The sequence below is a fragment of the Phoca vitulina genome, unplaced genomic scaffold (genome assembly GCF_004348235.1).
Source record: "Phoca vitulina isolate PV1807 unplaced genomic scaffold, GSC_HSeal_1.0 scaffold8, whole genome shotgun sequence".
Classification (NCBI taxonomy): Eukaryota; Metazoa; Chordata; class Mammalia; order Carnivora; family Phocidae; genus Phoca; species Phoca vitulina.
Genome location: NW_022589711.1, coordinates 48202724 through 48221334, shown reverse-complemented (window position 1 = coordinate 48221334; position 18611 = coordinate 48202724). Strand labels below are relative to the sequence as shown.

Genomic DNA, 18611 nt, shown 5'->3' with positions numbered 1-18611 from the left:
TAAAACCTTTTAAAAAAAAGAAAAAATTAGAGGAAAAAAATGAAGGTTTATTTATTTATTTTAGGGGGGTGGAGAAAGAAAGTGCAGGGAGGAGGGGCAGAAGGAGAGGGAGAGAGTCTTAAGCAGACTCCATGCTGAGCAGGGAGCCGGACACACGGGGCTCAATCCCAGGACCCTGGGATCATGACCTGAGCTGAAATCAAGAGTCAGATGTTTAACCGACTTAGCCACCCGGGTGCCCCATGGAGTGTGCAACTCTTGATCCCAGAGTTGTGAGTTCAAGTCCCACATTGGTTGTAGAAATTACTTTAAAAAAAAAAAAAGATTTTTAAAAAAATAGTAAGGAAAGGACCCTGTCAGGACCCCTCTCACTCCTGAGAGCTTTTCCTGTATCCTTACTTAATAAAACTCTATCACTCACTCTCAAAAAAAAAAAAAAAAAAATAAGGAAGAGGTCACACTGTTTCTTGCCCTTGTTTTCCTCTCCTTTTTTGCATTTCTGTGCAATGTGAGCCAAACAGCTTCCCAAATCCATGACTGATCCTTAGGATTTCTCAACACACCCAGAGAATTGCAGCAATCTGGAGGTGGTGCTAGGACCAATCTTTGTCATTTAATTGACAATACTCTTGATCAGGAGTCTGTTTTCTGATATCATATCAATCATATCTTCAATTGTAAGGTATCAGTCATATCTTCCTGAAGCTATAACCCTATAGTTATTTTGGTTCTTTTTTTTTTTTAAGATTTTATTTATTTATTTTGACAGAGAGAGAGAGACAGCGAGAGAGGGAACACAAGCAGGGGAAGTGGGAGAGGGAGAAGCAGGCTTCCTGCTGAGCAGGGAGCCGGATGCGGATGCGGGGCTCGATTCCAGGACCCTGGGATCATGACCTAAGCCAAAGACAGACGCTTAACAACTGAGCCACCCAGGCACCCCTGACTTAGTTATTTCTTAATTCACCCCAATAGCACATTTACACACTCTTAGGATGGGTCAGTTCTCCACATGACTCCTCTCATCTTTTACTGGGCCATTTTCCTATGTAGATGCAAAATATGTGGGTGGGAGGTTAGAATCTAAATTGAGTCTCCTTAATTTTGTTCTCATAAATAAAGGGAGAGATCATCAGATTTGAGTGCACCCCTATAATTGTTTTAAAAATATAAGTAATATACTAATATTATCTTTGTTTAAAAATAAAAGATAGGGACACCTGGGTGGCTCTGTGGGTTGAGCCTCTGACTCTTGATTTCTGCTCAGGTCATGATCTCAGGGTCATGAGATCCAGCCCAACGCTCTCAGCTCTCAGTGAGTCTGCTTGCCCCTCTCCCTCTGCCCTTCCCCAACTCACCCACACGCTTGCTCTTTCTAAAATAAATTTTAAAAATCTTTTTTTTTTAAGCTTTTATTTATTTATTTGACAGAGAGAGACACAGCGAGAGGGAACACAAACAGAGGGAGTGGGAGAGGGAGAAGCAGGCTTCCTGCGGAGCAGAGAGCCGGATGTGGGGCTCCACCCTGGCTGGGATCATGACCTGAGCCGAAGGCAGACGCTTAAGGATTGAGCCACCCAGGCACTCCAAATTTTAAAAATCTTAAAAAAAAAAAAAAAAAAAAGATAAAAAACACTCAGAGTCTTCTTTTGCCATCCCCTCTATTGCTCCCCTCTCTAGGCGTCACCAGTATCCTTTTGAGTACAACTTTCCAGTGCTCATTCTATACATATATACATATACTATATATACAAATACACGTTTTATTTTTACCTAAATGACACCTCCTCGTTTTATAGGTGAGGAAACTGAGACCTTGAGGGGAGACATGAGTTGACAAATTTATTGAAGGAAAGCTAGGCAATTAGTTTAGAGGTTGGGGAGCAGGTGCGAGAGACGCTTCAGTGCGATGATGTAGGATTTGTATTTTGATAGGAGCTGTAGGAAACCTAGCAGAGGGCTATGGAGCTGCAAAAAAAGAAGGAAAAACTGTCTTCGGCAGTTGGGTCTGTCAATAAAACTTGTGAAGTTGAAACGCAAAGAGCCTACTATCTGCCGAGCTCGCTGAAGCTTATCTCGGAAACCAGGAACAGATATCGCATCTATGAGACTGGCCTTGGAGCTTGAAGAGGAAGGCACCAGAGGTTGTAAAGGATGCTGCCGGCAGGCAGCTACCGGGCAGCCAACCAACCGGGAGAGCAGATAGCGCTCCCGGACCGGCCTGGAAGTGCGCCTGCGCCGATCTCCGCGGGGGGGGGGGGGGGGGGGGGGGCTGGGGGGCGGTCAATGAGCCTGCGCAAACCGCGCGGCGAAGTGGGGGAGGGCGGTCCGTGTGTGTCTGTGTTGTTGTTCGGCGGCAGCGGCGGCGGCGGTAAGATGGCTGCCCACGGGGGCTCCGCGGCGTCCTCGGCGCTGAAGGGGTTAATTCAGCAGTTCACCGCCATCACCGGTAAGAGACGCGGTTACCGGAAGGTGGAGAGTGGGGTCTGGAGCGGACGGCCGTTCCGCCCCGGGCTTCCCCTTACCTTCATGCATTTCTCCCTCGGGCTTTCCCCACAGCTCCCGTCCTCCCTTCTGAGGAAGAGGCGACGACGGCGTCGGGTCTCCGGGTTCAGGCGGGAGACAGCCCCCCCGCGCACCCCATACCTCGTTCTCGGTCTTCTCGCGGTGTGGAGGGCGACACCCCCACTCACCCCCAATGCCCCCATTGTCATCCAAGACCCGGGGAATGGGCCGATCTCATCCGCCCCCGCCGGCCCGGGGACCTGGGGGCGGGAGAGGTGGGGGGCCGCACCCGGGCCACCGCCCTCCTCCTCCTTCATTACCTTCTCTTCTCTGTGCAGCCGTGGGGTGCAGTGCATCTCTCACCTCCTTTTTCCATTCTTCCTCGGCCAGGTCATTCTCCCCCAGTCCCTGGCCTGCCCTTCCCCTTTCTGGGCCCCTCAGAGCCATCGCCGTGGCCCTGGCGTGCTCGGGCCCTCCCGCCTTAACGACGAGGCTGGTGGGTTCGGCAGTGCCTTTACCGATCCTGGGGGATAGGCCGCTAGAAAGGGGGGTGCTGAGAAGTACCTTCAAGACAGAGGTTTTAAGAGAAGAATGAGGGGGAACCCCCCAACCTTAATAGGGAAGGCCTGGAGGAATCCTGGGTGGCGTTTCCCACCTCCCCATAATAAAATAATAAAGACTGGGACGATGGCGCCGGAGCCTCCTGCTGATAAAATAGGGATGGCGGCAGAAACTTCTTTGAGAGAAAGTCAGTTTTTGGGTGTCAGCATCCCCCAAATCCTCGGTTATTTTCCTTTGGACCCCTGCGAAGGGCACACGCAGATCCTCTTGCCGCCTGGAGGAAAGGCCCTAAGCCATTCTATGAATTCTCTATGCCTTGTTTCTCTCTGATGGTGCTGAACTTTTTTTGCATGAGTTATTAGAGGGCGGAGCAAATGATGAAGTTCTCTGTGGAGTGATTTGAGAGAAGAGTACTCCATGTGCCTGAGTGTAATTTTGCCGTTCTAGTTTGTCATTTTGGAAGGAGGTTAGAATGTTAGTTCCCTTTCTGAGCAGATCTGTACTTTATCTGGTTATTTGTAAGGTGCAGAGAATGTTTCTACTGTTAATGTACCTAGAGTTTGACGTATAAGATCTGGTTAAGTAAAATTTTATATTGTTCTAACCAGACAGGTTGTATGCACGTTGCTGTTTTATAATTTAAAGCTAGTTTTTTCTTTTGCTCTGCAATGACAACTAGACGTTTGATGCATTATCTAGCTGGTGGGCATGAAACATCACGTCAAAATTGGTAAAGTAAAATTTGAAGTAAAATTGGGATGAGGAATGGAATGATCAACTTTTCTTAATATTTTAAAACTTTTGTGATTGGACTATTAAAGATCTAATGCATTTCCCAGTGTCTAAGCAGATTGCTGTTATTGGGAAAATTAGAAAATTAATGTGTATATAAGTTAATATTGCAGCATTATTTTTCTATAGAAAAATCTTTGTAGTGAATCAGATATAGAAGTGGTTATTATTAATTTTTAGATTTTTCTAGAGTTGGTTTAAGATGCCACCTATTTAATTTCAGTTTTTTATGTTAATTACCACCACTTCAGGAACTCAGACTGTTTTTATGTTAAGGACCACCCCTTCAGGAACTCAGAACCTCACATTATTTCTTCTAATTCAGCGTTTTTGTTAAATATGGACAAAACCCAAAGTGTGGTGAGATAAAATGGCTCACTTACTTGGTTTAATTCTATGCTAGCTTAAATGGCTTGTTTCCTGGCCACAGGCCTTTCTATTCCTGAATCAGGTCGGAGACCCTTAGTAGACAATGGTATCTGGAAGTCTGCAAAAGGGAAAATACCTTAGATTGTTCTTAATGTATTATGAATTTCTATTAATAATTTTGGGGATTCTGGGGCTCTTGGCAGGCTCAGTCAGAAGAGCATGCGACTCTTGATTTCAGGGTCGTGAGTTCGAGCCCCACATTGGGTATAGAGATTACTTGAATAAATTAAAAAAACTTTAAAAAATAATAACTTTGGGGATTTTTTTTTTTTTACAAGACAGTGATTAACTGTTAGAAACACATGATTAACCCCTTTAGTCTTTTTCACAGATGTTAAAAAAGAAAGTTTGGGGTTCTTTCCACATATATTTTAAAATTGTAGTTTTTATGATAAAAAGGTATTTGATACTTATTCATTGCTGGATGAATTAAATTGACCTTAAGAGCTTAAGCTGTGATTTCAAAAAGATTTTACTTTCTGGAAGCTCAACATTCTGGTGAAAGCAATGCATTTTCAAAAATGTGAGCCTTACCTTTTCTGTGGCTTTAAAAATAGAACAGAAAACAAAGAATTTTAAGTCTTATTTCTCACTAAGTAGAACAAATCTCTCTATATGATGTATGAGTATGAAGTAATGACTCGATTTTTTTCTTATTTTTATTTGAATATAGTTCAACACGATATTATATTAGCTTCAGGTGTACTGACTGATTTTTATTTATTTTTATTTATTTAAAGATTTTAATTTATTTGAGAGAGAGCACACACACACAAATGCGAGCAGGGAAGAGGGTCAGAGGGAGAGGGAAAATCAGAGTCCCCAAGGCGGGGCTCCATCCCAGGACCCTGAGATCATGACCAGAGCCAAAAGGCAGACACTTAACAGACTGAGCCACCCAGGCGCCCCTATTTTTATTTATTTATTTTTAAGTAGGCTCCATGCCTCATGTGGGGCTTGAACTTGCGACTCTGAGCTTAAGAGTCGTGTGTTCTCCAGACTGAGCCAGCCAGGCACCCTGACTCCTGATTTAAAAAAAAAAATACTTAAAAAATCACACACACACACACAAATCATAACATGAAATGATTTTGAAAAAAGTAAAAACTAATCTCTCACAACAGCAATTTTTTTTTTTAAGATTTTATTTATTTGACAGAGAGCACAAGCAGGGGGAGCGGCAGGCAGAGAGAGAGGGCGAAGCAGACTCCCCGCCAAGCAGGGAGCCTGATGTGGGGCTCGATCCTGGGACCCTGGGATCATGACCTGAGCGGAAGGCAGATGCTTAACGACTGAGCCACCCAGGTGCCCCTAGAATAGCTTTTCAATTAATATTACATCATAAATATTTTTTCTGTGATCAAACTCTGATAAGCCAAGGGAACTGACAGTCTTTGAAATACTCACATTGAGAAACTGTATACCTTTACCGTTGATGTTAGAGTCATTTGAAGTTGCATAGAAAACCAGTCCTGTTACTTTATAGTCCACTACATTTTACAGTATTATCAGTTTGATCTCCCTTGATATTCATCGTACTTGGGTTTGAATGACTGTTAACTGCTTTCAAAAGTCGTATCAGTTCTTAAAACACGAGGAAGGAATGTGCTGCTGGATCTGAATGTAATTCCAAAAGGACAATTAAAAAATTTATTTAAGTAATCTCTACACCCAGTGTGGGGCTTGAACTCACGACCCCAAGATCAAGAGTTGCATGCTTCTCCAACTGAGCCAGCCAGGTACCCCCCCAAAAGAACAATTTTTAATGTTTTGAACCATGGCAGTATTCCATTAACACCAGCTTGGGCTGACATCCAGCCACACATAGACAAAATGCACAGATGTAATCAGAATAATTTCATGAGATGAGGGATATATAGATGCTCTATAGAATTGGTAAAAATAAACAGGCAGTAGAAGGTAAGGACAAAATGTGAGGGAATAGAAAGTGGAGGCTGAGAAGAAAACAAGAGTTAGTATAGAATTCCATAAAACTTCATGCATAGTAGGCACTCATGTACTTAATGAAATTATAGAAGAGACCTTAGTTTAACTTTGTCTAAAACTGTTAAATGAATGCATATTTGTTACAGAAATTAGAAACTGTGGTATGTGGAGTTTTTGGCTTTGTGGCCAATTTCGATTCATATTCTTTTCTACAATACATTTCTCTTGGGTTAGTATTAAACTGTGTTTAAGTTCTCTGTCAGGAAAGATGGTTGTAAGTGTTCTAGATATCAAGAGGAAACTCTTGGAATTGTAAGAACTATTTCAGGAGGTGATGATGTTTGAGCAGAATTTAGAGAGGTAATAAATTTTGAGTTGTGAATGGAATCTTACTAATAAATTCAGTATTGATGGACTACTATGTGCCTGGCATGGTTCAGATCCTGGAAATACTACTATGAGCAAGACAAGGTGTCTGTGCTCAAAAAGCATAAAGGTTAATGGGAATACAGACACATACATAGGTATTATAATACAATGGGAGAATGGTAGGTAGCTATTATGGGAGCACAAAAGATGGAGGTAAAGAAAGGTTTCCCAGAAGAAATAATTTCTTAGCTAAAACTTAATTTAAAAAAAAAGAAAAAAAAAAAACTTGCAGGAGAGATGTTTCCTACAGGAGGAACATGTACAAAGGTCTGGAGGAGAGAGGGACAGATAAACACACATACAGACACAAGAAAGAAGAGACAGTAGATTTAGGGAGTTGATGATAATTCCAAATGAATAGGGCATAGTTAGTGGGAGATGCAGTAAATTGAACTGAAGAGATAGTGGGGGGGTGCCAGATTAGGAAGGGCTTTGTAACCCATGTTAAATCTTGGCTGTATTCTAGTGTAGTGGGGAGTCAATGAAAAATTTAATTGGGGGAGTGACATAACCAGATTTAGATTTTTTAGAAAGAGTTACTTGGCTATAGTGGAGAAGAGGTAGGCATCGAGATAAGTAGAAAACTGTTGCTTTAATCCAAGAAAGACACTGGTGTCCTTATTGAAATAAGTTTGTGGAAGATAAGGGAAGAAAGATATGGGGAGAAGTCAGAGGAGTCAGAATGAAGCTTAGGATTCTGTTTTGGACATCTAGGTATATAATGGTGCTATTTGTGAAGGATATGGGATAGTGGAAGAGGTTTGGGGAGAAGATGATTAGTTCAGTTTCAGATAAGTTGCTGCCTCTGAGACTTCCAAGTGGACTGTTCAATATACAAATGACTATTTGGGTCTAGAAAGAGGAGTGTCATCTGAGGAGTTGTAGCGATGGCGGTTGAAGTGTAAGTGTGAATAGCATCTTGCAGGGGAGAGTGTACTGTGAGAATACAGTAGGCTCCAAGACACAGAGCTGAAGGAACACTAACATCTGACACAGTGCAAAGAAGAAAGTACAGAGAAACCAAAGATTTAGGAGGAAAACCAGGAAAATGTAATGGTACTTCCAACATCAGGAGTATGGTAGTAACTCAGATACTATGTAGGCACTTGAGGAAACCAGGAATCATTGAATATTCATAGATTTTTTTAAGAGGGTGGGGGGGGCAGTGGGAGAGGGTGAGAGAGAATCTTAAGCAGGCTCCATGGCATGCACAGAGCCGGATGTTGGGCTGGATCTCACAACCCTGAGATCATGACCTGAGCTGAAATCAAGAGTTGGCCCAACGCTCAACTGACTGAGTGACCCAGTGCCCCCTGGGCTGGAAGATATCTTAAAAACCATCTTGACTCATTTCTGAGTTAATCAAATGAGAAGTAAAGTGACTTAGGTTTATATGACTAGGTCAGTGCTCTTCAAAGTTTTTTGGAGGAAAGGACCCCCCCCTTTTTTTTTTAATTTTCAGTCTTCATGGACCAGTACTTTTATAAAATAAAATAAAAATTGCTTGAAAAATGAGATAAAAATAACAAAATATAAGCCCAAATTCTTTTTAAAAATAAGGTATAATTTGCAGTAAAATCTGCCCTTTTTAAATGTGTAGTTATGAGTTTTAATAACTGTGTACAATTCTGTAACCACAGTGAAGTTGCAAAACAGTTCTATCATCCTCACAAAATTCCTCCTGCCCCTTTGTAGTCAGTCCCTCCCCCCACCTATAGCCTAATCTTTTTGTCTATTGTTTTTCTTTTCCAGAATGTCATATAAATGGAATCACAGTATGTAGCCTTTTGAGTCTGGCTTCTTTCAATTAGCATACTGCATTTGAGATTCATTCATATCGTTGTTCCTTTTTATTGGTGAATAGTATACCATTGAATGGATATACTACAATTTGTTTATCCATTCATTATGTGAATGGATAATTGTGCTGTTTCCAGTTTGGGAGATTATAAATAAAGCTGCTAAAAACATTAGCATACAAGTGTGTGAATGTAAGTTTTCATTTCCCTTGGATAAATACCTAGAGTGGGATAATTGGATTATATGATAGGTATATAACTTTAAGAAATTGCCAAACTGTTTTCCAAGGTCATGATTACCATTCCCATCAGCAATGTATGAGAGTTCACTTGCCCATTTGGTATTTTTTTTTATTATTATTCTATTTTTATTTTTATTTTATTTTTTGTTCATTTGGTATTTTTAATATTTTGTAGTCATTTTAATAGGTGTGTAATGGTATAGTATTGTGGTTTTAATTTGCATTTCCCTAGTGACTAATGGTATTGGGCATTTTTCATATGATAATTTGCCATCCATAAATCTTTTAAGCCTGAACTTTTAATTATTAGATTCCACAGACATAAAATTACTCTATCAAATTGTCAGAAAAGTTTCTAAATGCTTACACTAGAATTTCTCTTTTATTTATTTACTTATTTATTTTTAGAATTTCTCTTTTAATCTTGTCATGGACTAGAGATAGCTGGTCTCAGGACCACACTTTGGGTAGCATGGTCTTAGGTAATGGCAGAATAGGGACTAGAATTCTGGTGTCTTTACTCCTAGGCCTATGCATTTTTTTTTTTTTTTTAAAGATTTTATTTATTTATTTATTTGAGAGAGAGAGAATGAGAGAGAGAGAGCATGAGAGTGGGGAGGGTCAGAGGGAGAAGCAGACTCCCTGCCAAGCAGGGAGCCCGATGCGGGACTCGATCCAGGGACTCCAGGATCATGACCTGAGCTGAAGGCAGTCGCTTAACCAACTGAGCCACCCAGGCGCCCTAGGCCTATGCATTTTTCACCATATTACTACTACCCTCACTATAGTTTCCTTTGTTGATCCAACAAAAATTAGCTTTGTTTATCTGTCCGCTAATTCAGTCATTTCGTTTCTCTTATACTTAATAAATTTAGTTTTCTGGGTATAAATTTTTGGTGTTTTTTTTTGTTTGTTTGTTTTTGTTTTTTAATATTTTCAATTCCTGAATGCTTAAAAACTTCAGGTTGGGAGACTGATGAGGTTAGCTTTCACCTTACTTCTTGCAACTGTCACTCACTCCTGTTTCCTAGGTGGACAGTCTAGCTTACTTTGTTATCATTTCTGGGGGATAGGTAGAATTAAAAAGCAATCTCTTTGTGTCTTTATCATTTCTGTTCTCTATCCTTCTGGGATAATAAGGGCTCTATAGAGGGATTCTTTCCTTTCCTTTCCTTTCCTTCTCTCTCTCTCTCTGACTGCTCTACTTTGGTTCCTTGAAAGTAGCGGAGAGACTAATTTTTTCCGTTCTCTATCCTGGGATAATAAGGGCTTTACAGAGGGATTCTTCTCTTTTTCTTTTCTTCTCTCTCTCTGTCTCTCTCTCTGACTGCTCTACTTTGGTTCCTTGAAAGTAGTGGAGGAGACACTAATTTTTTTGGCACTTGAAAGTGATATAGAGGATAGGCATAAGGGACTACTATAGTTTGGAAAATCTCTTGATTCTTTCTTCAGCTGTGGTGGAGATAACTGCATTACAGGTTTTGGGTTATTTCCTATATCAAGTCATTAATGGAGAGAGTGTGAACTAAGAGGCAGCAGCAAAGAAATGGCCACTGGTGAATTGTATACCACAGGCTGGGTTGAATAATACACTTTGGTGCCATTAGCAGGCTTAAAACAGATGGAAGGAAGAGAAGGAGTAAATGAAAAGGGTTCATGTAGTGAGAAATAGTAAAGTGGAGCTCCTGCCATAGATTATAGATTGAATTTTTGTGTGCCCCTCCCAAATTTCATATGTTGAGATCCTAAACCCTCTATGTGGTGGTATGAGGAGGTGGGGGCCTTTGGGAGGTGATTAGATCATGAGGATGGAGCTCTCATGAGTAGGACTAGTATCCTTAAAAAAGAGACCCCAGGGAACTCTTGCCCCTTCTGTGAGGACACAGTAAGAAGACAGCTGTCTTTGTTCTTTTTTTTTTTCAATATACTTAAAAAAATTTTTTTTTATTTTTTTAAGTAATCTTTACACCTAGTGTAGGGCTCAAACTGACAACCCCAAAATCAAGAGTCACATGCTCTACTGACCGAGCCAGCAAGGTGCCCCCAAGACAGCTGTCTTTGAACCAGGAAGCGGGCCTGTACCACATACTAAATCTTCTGGACCCTTGATCTTGGACTTCCCAGCCTCCAGAGCTGTGAGAAATAAATGTTTGTTGTTTAAGCCACCCAGTCAAAGGTATTTTTGTTAGAGCAGCCTGAACACACTAAGATGCAGGGTTAGATTAAGCCATCCTGTTGCTGCATGTAATATTGAGACCTCAAAAATAAGCCTATTTAGGGCGCTTGGGTGGCTCAGTTGGTTAAGCGACTGCCTTCGGCTCACGTCATGGTCCCGGAGTCCTGGGATCGAGTCCCGCGTCAGGCTCCCGGCTCGGCGGGGAGCCTGCTTCTCCCTCTGACCCTCTCCTCTCATGCTGTTTCTCTCTCTCTCTCTCTCTCTCAAATAAGTAAATAAAATCTTTGGGAAAAAAAATAAGCCTATTTAAACAAGTGTACAGATAGTTTAAATCTGCAAACTTGTGTTATTAGTCCCGCCCCTTTAAAAAAGATAGGTGTTTTATTCTGAATATAATAAGGTAGAAGTTCAAATTTTTTACAGCTGACCCATCAAAAATAGTTATTACCTCTGAATGTATAGGTAGAACTTGCAACTTGATTAAACTTGTTGATCACTATTCCTTTCCCCTATATCATTTAGCTCTCCATACTTTTTCTCTGCCTTCTCAGTTAACCTTCACTTCTTCATATTCCTATTTAGTTCAGTGGGAGTGTTATTGGCATTTTGGCTGGGACAGTTTTTTGTTGTGTAGGACTGTTCTATCCGCTTCAGAAGATGTAGCACTTGTATTTATTTCCTGTGGCTGCTGTAACAAATTACCACAAACTGCATGGCTTTACACACATTTATTCTCTCACAGTTCTGGAGGTCATAAGTCTGAAATGAAGGTGTGAGCAGTCTTTGTGGGAGGGGAGGCATTTTTCAACGTCCTATAGCATTCCTGTCTTCTCTCCACTAAGTGTCAGTAGTGCTCTCCTAGCCCCCAGTCATGAAACACCAAAAATGGTCTCTCACATTACTAAATGCTCTACTACTTCCCGACATTAAGAACCACTGGAACCTTTAATTATCTCTCTGTTGTCTTCTGTTTCTAAAATGATGCACTGGGGTGCCTGGGTGGCCCAGTCGTTAAGCGTCTGCCTTTGGCTCAGGTCATGATCCCAGGGTCTTGGGATCAAGCCCCGCATTGGGCTCCCGCTCTGCGGGAGGCCTGCCTCTCCCTCTCCCACTCCCCCTGCTTGTGTTCCCTCTCTCGCTGTGTCTCTCTCTCTCAAATAAATAAATAAAATCTTAAAATAAATAAATAAATAAAATGATGCACTGATACAAGCGATACTTTAAGAATGATTATACAAGCAAGATGACTCAGATAATTTGGCTTTATTTAAGAAAATGAATGGTGTACTTTGTTTCTTGGGCCCCTCTCAAATACTACCTTCTTCAGTCTTGCCAGGATTTAGCATGTGCTTCCTTTTAAAAAAATATTCATAGGTAGAGGTCCCTCTTTCTTCTTGAATGTTTCTTACAGGTCACTGACAAACGCCAGTGATGCAAGTTATCCTGCACATTGTCAACAGAGATATGATAGGGCTGTCTCTGGGATATGCTGCCTACAGTTTAGATTCTAGCGTTAAATAGTTAAGTAAGGATTATAAATAGGATGGCAGTTCTGGGCCTCGAGTGTTGACACTATCTGCCCCCAAAATATCACAGTTATTATTTCCTTTATTATAGCTTTATTTTTGTGTCTTAAAGTCATTCCCTGTAGAATCCCTTTTAATAAATTATATTTTAATCTATAGTTCAATAAACCTGTGGACCTAGGAAATTTTGGAATACTTACCTATACTTTTATTAAGTTTTCTACTGCCACTACAACACTCCTGATGCTTCTCAGTGATACTGGAATGCTGCTTACTTACAGGTTTCTTTAAAGCAGATATCTTTTGGTATTGTTTTATTCTTTAGAGCATTCATTTTTTTTTTCTAGAGTGATTATTTCTTGTTATATTCCTGCTTTAAAAAAACAAAAACAAAATGAGTGTTTAACATGAGTGAAGCACATGTTCATAGCATCAGATGAGTGAGCGAAAGAAAACTGAGATGTCTTACTCTGCTTGCCTATTTGCCAATAAGGAGCTGTGCCAAGTTCTTTAATATGAATTTTCTTAATCTACACAAGCACTTCATGAAGTTGGTAATATCCCCATTTTATAACTAAGAAACTGAGAGCTATAGAGAAATTAGTAACTAGATCAAAGTCACACAACTTGACTAGGAGTCAGACTCAGGTTTATTTGAGTGGTATTCATGCTCTTAATATCTATACTGAGAACTGAAGGGAACATGAAGAATGTTTTTTCTTCCTTACAGTGTTTAGGACTGGCCAGAGGAAAAATTTGATACCTTCATTCCAACCGTTTGGTGTCTCTATGCTCAGGTACCCAGTATCTTTTTCATGCCCTAAGGTACCTCCCACCCTAGTGCAGCACCTTCTGGTAGGCCTTCCTTAGCTCTCCTCCAAAAGGCACCTGGGTGCTAAAGCTACTTATATCTTTTTTCCTAACCCAACTCCCTTAATCTCTTATTTTCGCTCTCAATTTACAGGGTTTTAGGGAGTAGCTCAACATCTAATGAAGAAGTTAATAAATGATGGGGCACCTGGGTGGCTCAGTTGGTTTGGCGTCCCGACTCTGATTTCAGGTCAGGTCGTGATTCAGGGTTGTGAGATCAAGCCCTGCCTCCAGCTCTGCACTCAGTGCGGAGTCTCCCCTTCTCCCTTTGCCCCCCACCTCTAAAAAAACAAATAAATAAAATAAAAAGCATGTTTGTTAACCTAAATTAATCTCTTCAGTGGTTGCATTTTAGGCAGCATAATAAAGTGGAAAAAAAATTTAGGCAGTTAGACCTTTTAGGATAGGCAGACCATATTGTTGACAGGCGAGCTTGCCTGAGGATTGACTTTACAAGTTCCTGATTTTCATACCATCTTTTATTTTACTTCAGAGCCCATAAATTCTCTGAAGGGTTTCCAGTCAGTTGTATTGGAGTTCTGATAGTTGGAGGGTGGTAGAGAGGTTGACAACAACTATTTGTATGCAGTGGTCATTTTTAAGTTGAATTTCCTTGTGAACACATTTCAGAGGAGTGAAAGCAGCCAGCATTGGTTGCTATTATGGCAGAGGGAGTTTCACTCCCCCACCAACATATTCTTTGTGCTTTTTATGGTGCTTTAGTGCAGTGTGAGCACCTAGAAAGACAAGAGCCAAAAATGATATGAACTCAGTGATTTAATTCTCTGAAAAGGAAAAGATTAGTGGATGCCTTGTGAAGCTGGTATTTTAGGGTTCATTATGAGGCAAATATAACAGTTCATGCATCTCTCTGCTAGAACAAGCAGCCAGAGCGGTCTGCCTATAGGAACCTTTTAACTTTCAGAATTGCTGTGTAGATAAGTAAATTAAAATGGAGTACAATAGTCTAAAAATGAATTTTTAGACTAGCATTTAAGAAGTATAATGTAAAAGTATTAGGAAGGCACTAAAACAAAGCCTCAGGTTTTATGACAAATAATATGGAAACACATAAGTCTCAAAATTGTTCATCAAATTTGTGCTGGTTTTGCCCCAAGATTACGTAAGATTGGCTATTGGGATATTTGAACTCCTTCCCCTCAAAAAGTTGCATTTTGAAAAAAAATTTTTTTAAGATTTATTTATTTATTTTAGAGAGAGAGTATGTGTGGGGGAGGGGGAGAGGGAGAGAGAATCTCAAGCAGGCTTGAGTGTGGAGCCCAATGCAACCCGGGTCTCAGTCTCGCGACCCTGAAATCATGATCTGAGCTGAAATCAAGAGTCAGATGCCCAACTGACTGAGCCACTCAGGCACCCTGAAATTTCATTTTTTAAAAGTGTGTTTACTGGGGCGCCTGGGTGGCTCAGTCGTTAAGCATCTGCCTTCGGCTCGGGTCGTGATCCCAGGGTCCTGGGATCGAGCTCCGCATTGGGCTCCCTGCTCAGCGGGAAGCCTGCTTCTCCCTCTCTCACTCCCCCTGCTTGTGTTCCCTCTCTCGCTGTGTCTCTCTCTGTCAAATAAATAAAAAATCTTTAAAAAAATAAAAAATAAAAGTGTGTTTACTAATGGTGAGAATGTAAATTTGTACATACTAGAACTTGAGAACTTTTAGTTCAGCTTGATTGAGACCTTAGGGAGAGAGAACTGGTATGAGAAGAGTGAGACCTGGGCAAGTTCAGTGAGTTTTTAAAGTTTGCAAGAAGGAAGAGCTAGCACAGACAAGGATAGAGATTGAGACTTCATGGAAAAGTATACATCTATTCCTCTATCTATCTACTTCAGGGTGAGGAGGGGAGGAGGAAGGTCTAAAACTTAACAGGGAAGTGGGTATTTAGTGAATGAGGGGACTGATTTGATATAACTATATTATGCAAAGGCATGGCATTCTAAAGTAACACCAAGGGATCTGCCTAGATTATGTAGACCTGTGTGGCTGGAGGGAATGGTATAGGGATGAGATGAGAGCAGAGGGGTATCATTTGGAAGCAGTAAATAAGGGCCAAATCTTATTGGCAGCTTAGGAAAGATGAAAACTTACAGTCAGCAATGCAGATTGATACAGAGAAGACAATCAAATTTACATTATTTAGCAGTGTAGAAGGTCTATCAAAGGGAACATGACCAAGAGCAGAGAGATGCAGTAGTTCATGTAAGAGGTAAAGGCTTGAAAGAAGACTACAGTGATGAATGCAGAGCGAAAAGGATGGGTCGGAGTGGTTTCATCTATATGGAAACTGTAGGAATTGTTGTTTGACTGATGGGATATTTGCAGTTGAAGGAGAGAGAAGGGTTGGAAGTTTCTTAAATTTGAGTAATATGTGAAGCCTTTTTAAAGGAAAAAGCCTCCCTGGGCCTATGTAACTAAAATGACCATATATATACCCAGATACACAGCCAACCCCAAATGAAAGGTAATTCTGTGTCCAATTCCCAAAAAAGATTTCTCACCAACATAAATATGCAAATTTCTAGGGACTTAAGTTAAATGATCAGATGCTTTTTTGTAATTTTTTAAATTGATTTAACATTAAATCCTAATATTATGTATTCATGGTTTTTCCACTTGTGTTTCATGAAATAATTTTTTTCAAATCTTTTTCTTTACGTAAACTCTGCCCAGAACATGGGGCTCGAACTCACGACCCTGAGATGAAGAGTCACATGCTCTACCTGCTGAGTAGGCCAAGCACCCCTCAGGAAATAATTTTGTTCAGTTTTTTTCACTGGCATCTTAGATATGTCTTTGTCAGCTATCAGACAAAGCAGTAGCTACTTCGTCATCTGACAGGTTTTTTTTTTTTTTTTTTTTTTTGAGTATGTGATTTTCACTTTACATTGTTTGAGATAGAGCGCTTTTAAAATTTGTATGTGATGACAGGGCGCCTGGGTGGCTCAATCAGTTGAGCGGCTGCCTTCGGCTCAGGTCATGATCCCAGCGTCCTGGGATCGAGCCCCGCATCGGGCTCCTTGCTTAGCAGGGAGCCTGCTTCTCCCTCTCCCTCTGCCTGCCTGCTGCTCCCCCTGCTTGTGCTCTCTCTCTCACTCTCTCTCTGTGTCAAATAAATAAATAAAAAGTCTTTAAAAAAAAAAAAAGTCTCATGGTTTAAAAAAAAAAATTGTATGTGATGCTCTCACTGGAAATTTGATCTTAAGAACATGGATAGATCTTAAGTACCCACTTGTTGTTTGTGATTTCCACAGTGTAACCGTATTACTTTATAAATGAAAGTTAAAGAATAAACATATGCACACGGTATAAAATTCAAAGGATATGGAAGTATTGTTTTGGCTGAAGCCCGACCTTTCTTTCCCTGGTATATCAACTGGTGAACTGAAGTACTGTGAGATAGCTCTAAGTCAGTTTATTAGACATTGATCATGTGCAAGCAAACACAGTGCTAGGTGCTGGGGATACCAAGACAAAAGCCTGTGTTTAAGAAGCTTCTGCTCTTTCCTTGGAGCCAGAAAGTAAACCAACATTTACTACTTAGTAGTATATTGATGTATATAATAGAAGAGTATCATAGAGATGGGAGTGGGGAGGTACTGTAGAGAATGCTTAGCACACAAATTCACAAAGTAACACTTAGGGTGGTTCTTGAGCATGCGTGAACTGGATGAAGGGGAGATGAGGAGGATATAAGGACATTCCAAGCATGTAATTCAGTATGACTATACTGAATTGTGTAGGATGGGGAAGAGGAGAGGGAAAACCAGAGGGATGAGCTGAGGCCTGGTCACAAAGGACTTTCCAGATCATAAGGATTTTGGAATTTATACTGTATACTGTGGTGTCAGAGAGCCATTAAAAAGACTTTTTTTTTAAGCCATTAAAGAGTTTTAAGTGGATGTGTGTGTGAGAGAGAGAGAATGAGAATCAGACTTGTATTTTGGAGCATAGCTGCAGCAACAAGGTAGAAGATAGAATGATGATCAATTAGGAGTCTGTTGTAGTAATCTAGGTAAGAAGTATTGTGGGCTTCATTTAAAGCCTTAGAACTAATAGTAGAGGGACGCCTGGGTGGCTCAGTCAGTTAAGCGTCTGCCTTTGGCTCAGGTCATGATCCCAGGGTCCTGGGATCGAGTCCTGCATCAGGCTCCTTTCTCAGCAGGCAGACTGCTGCTACCCCAGGCTTGTGCGTGTGCTCTCTCTCTCTCTCTGACAAATAAATAAATAAACTCTTAAAAAAAAAAAAAAAAAACTAATAGTAGAAAAGAGAAAACAAATGAAAGAAATTAAGAGGAGAATCAGCACTTCCATTTCTGGCAGTAGGGGTAAACAGAGAGAGATCATGAATAACCCTCTTGCTGAGAAGAATCCTAAGTGAAATGTGTATTAAAAATTTTTTTTTGAAAACACATCATTGGGCTGGTAAGAAAGTAAGGAATACCTTGAGGCTAAAAATGAAATGAAATGGGAATGCAGATGTTAGCTAGATTTAAAGGAAGCCTTCACCCTGGTGGAATATGCCCAAATTGAATGGTTTTAAACTTCTCCTTTGATAGCCTCATAGGGCCCAGGAAACGGGAAACAATGCCTGTAGTCTTCCTAAGGAGGAGAGTCTGATAGGAGACCCTTCCCCTTCATGAAGCTGAGACTTTGTTTCAACCTTGGCAGTTGGAGAGTGGCAGGAGATAGTCACTGAGAATTTATAACACGGGTCTTTATAGGGTCACATTTTCCATGAGGGCTTAAATACCCTAAGTCAAGAATGTATATAAAATGGTCTTTGTTGGGGCTCCTGTGTGGCTTAGTCTGTTAAGCATCTGCCTTTCGGCTCAGGTCATGATCTCCGGGTCCTGGAGTCAAGCCCTGCATCAGGCTTCCTGCTTAGCAGGGAGTCAGCTTCTCTCTCTCTCTCTGTGCCTCTGCCCCTCCCCACTGCTCGTTCTTTCTCTTTCAGATAAATAAATAAATAACATCATAAAAAAAATAAAATGGTCTTTGTTTGGTAGTGCCCACAGGTGCCTTACAAAATTTACCAAATCAAACCCCTCTTAGGAGGAATGTATCTTCAACCCTCACTTCAAAAATCGACAGAATTAAAAATCCAAGGCACATGAGATCACAGGAAAAAAAAAAATCACAAAATGCACGAAAACCATGTCACATGAACAAGAGCCAGCAGAAACAAGAGAGGATGACTCCCACAGACTACAGAAAGTTTGTTTTGTCTTAGTAATTTGAATAAATTTGATGAATATGTTTGAAGGAATGAGAACTTTGAAATATGAGTATAAAGGAAGGGTCTCTGAAACATGGCTAGGCATATTAGG

At 40.7% G+C, this 18611-nt stretch overlaps 1 protein-coding gene across 1 annotated transcript in view; it reads left to right on the top strand.

Moving 5' to 3' along the window:
• Positions 1-2267: 2267 nt before the first annotated feature.
• Positions 2268-18611, top strand: part of UBXN7 (UBX domain protein 7) — a 62088-nt gene continuing 45744 nt past the window's right edge. The window contains exon 1 of the mRNA XM_032406805.1: positions 2268-2446. Coding sequence (XP_032262696.1) covers positions 2284-2446 — 163 coding nt within the window. The 5' untranslated portion in view covers positions 2268-2283. The remainder of the gene's footprint in view (positions 2447-18611) is intronic.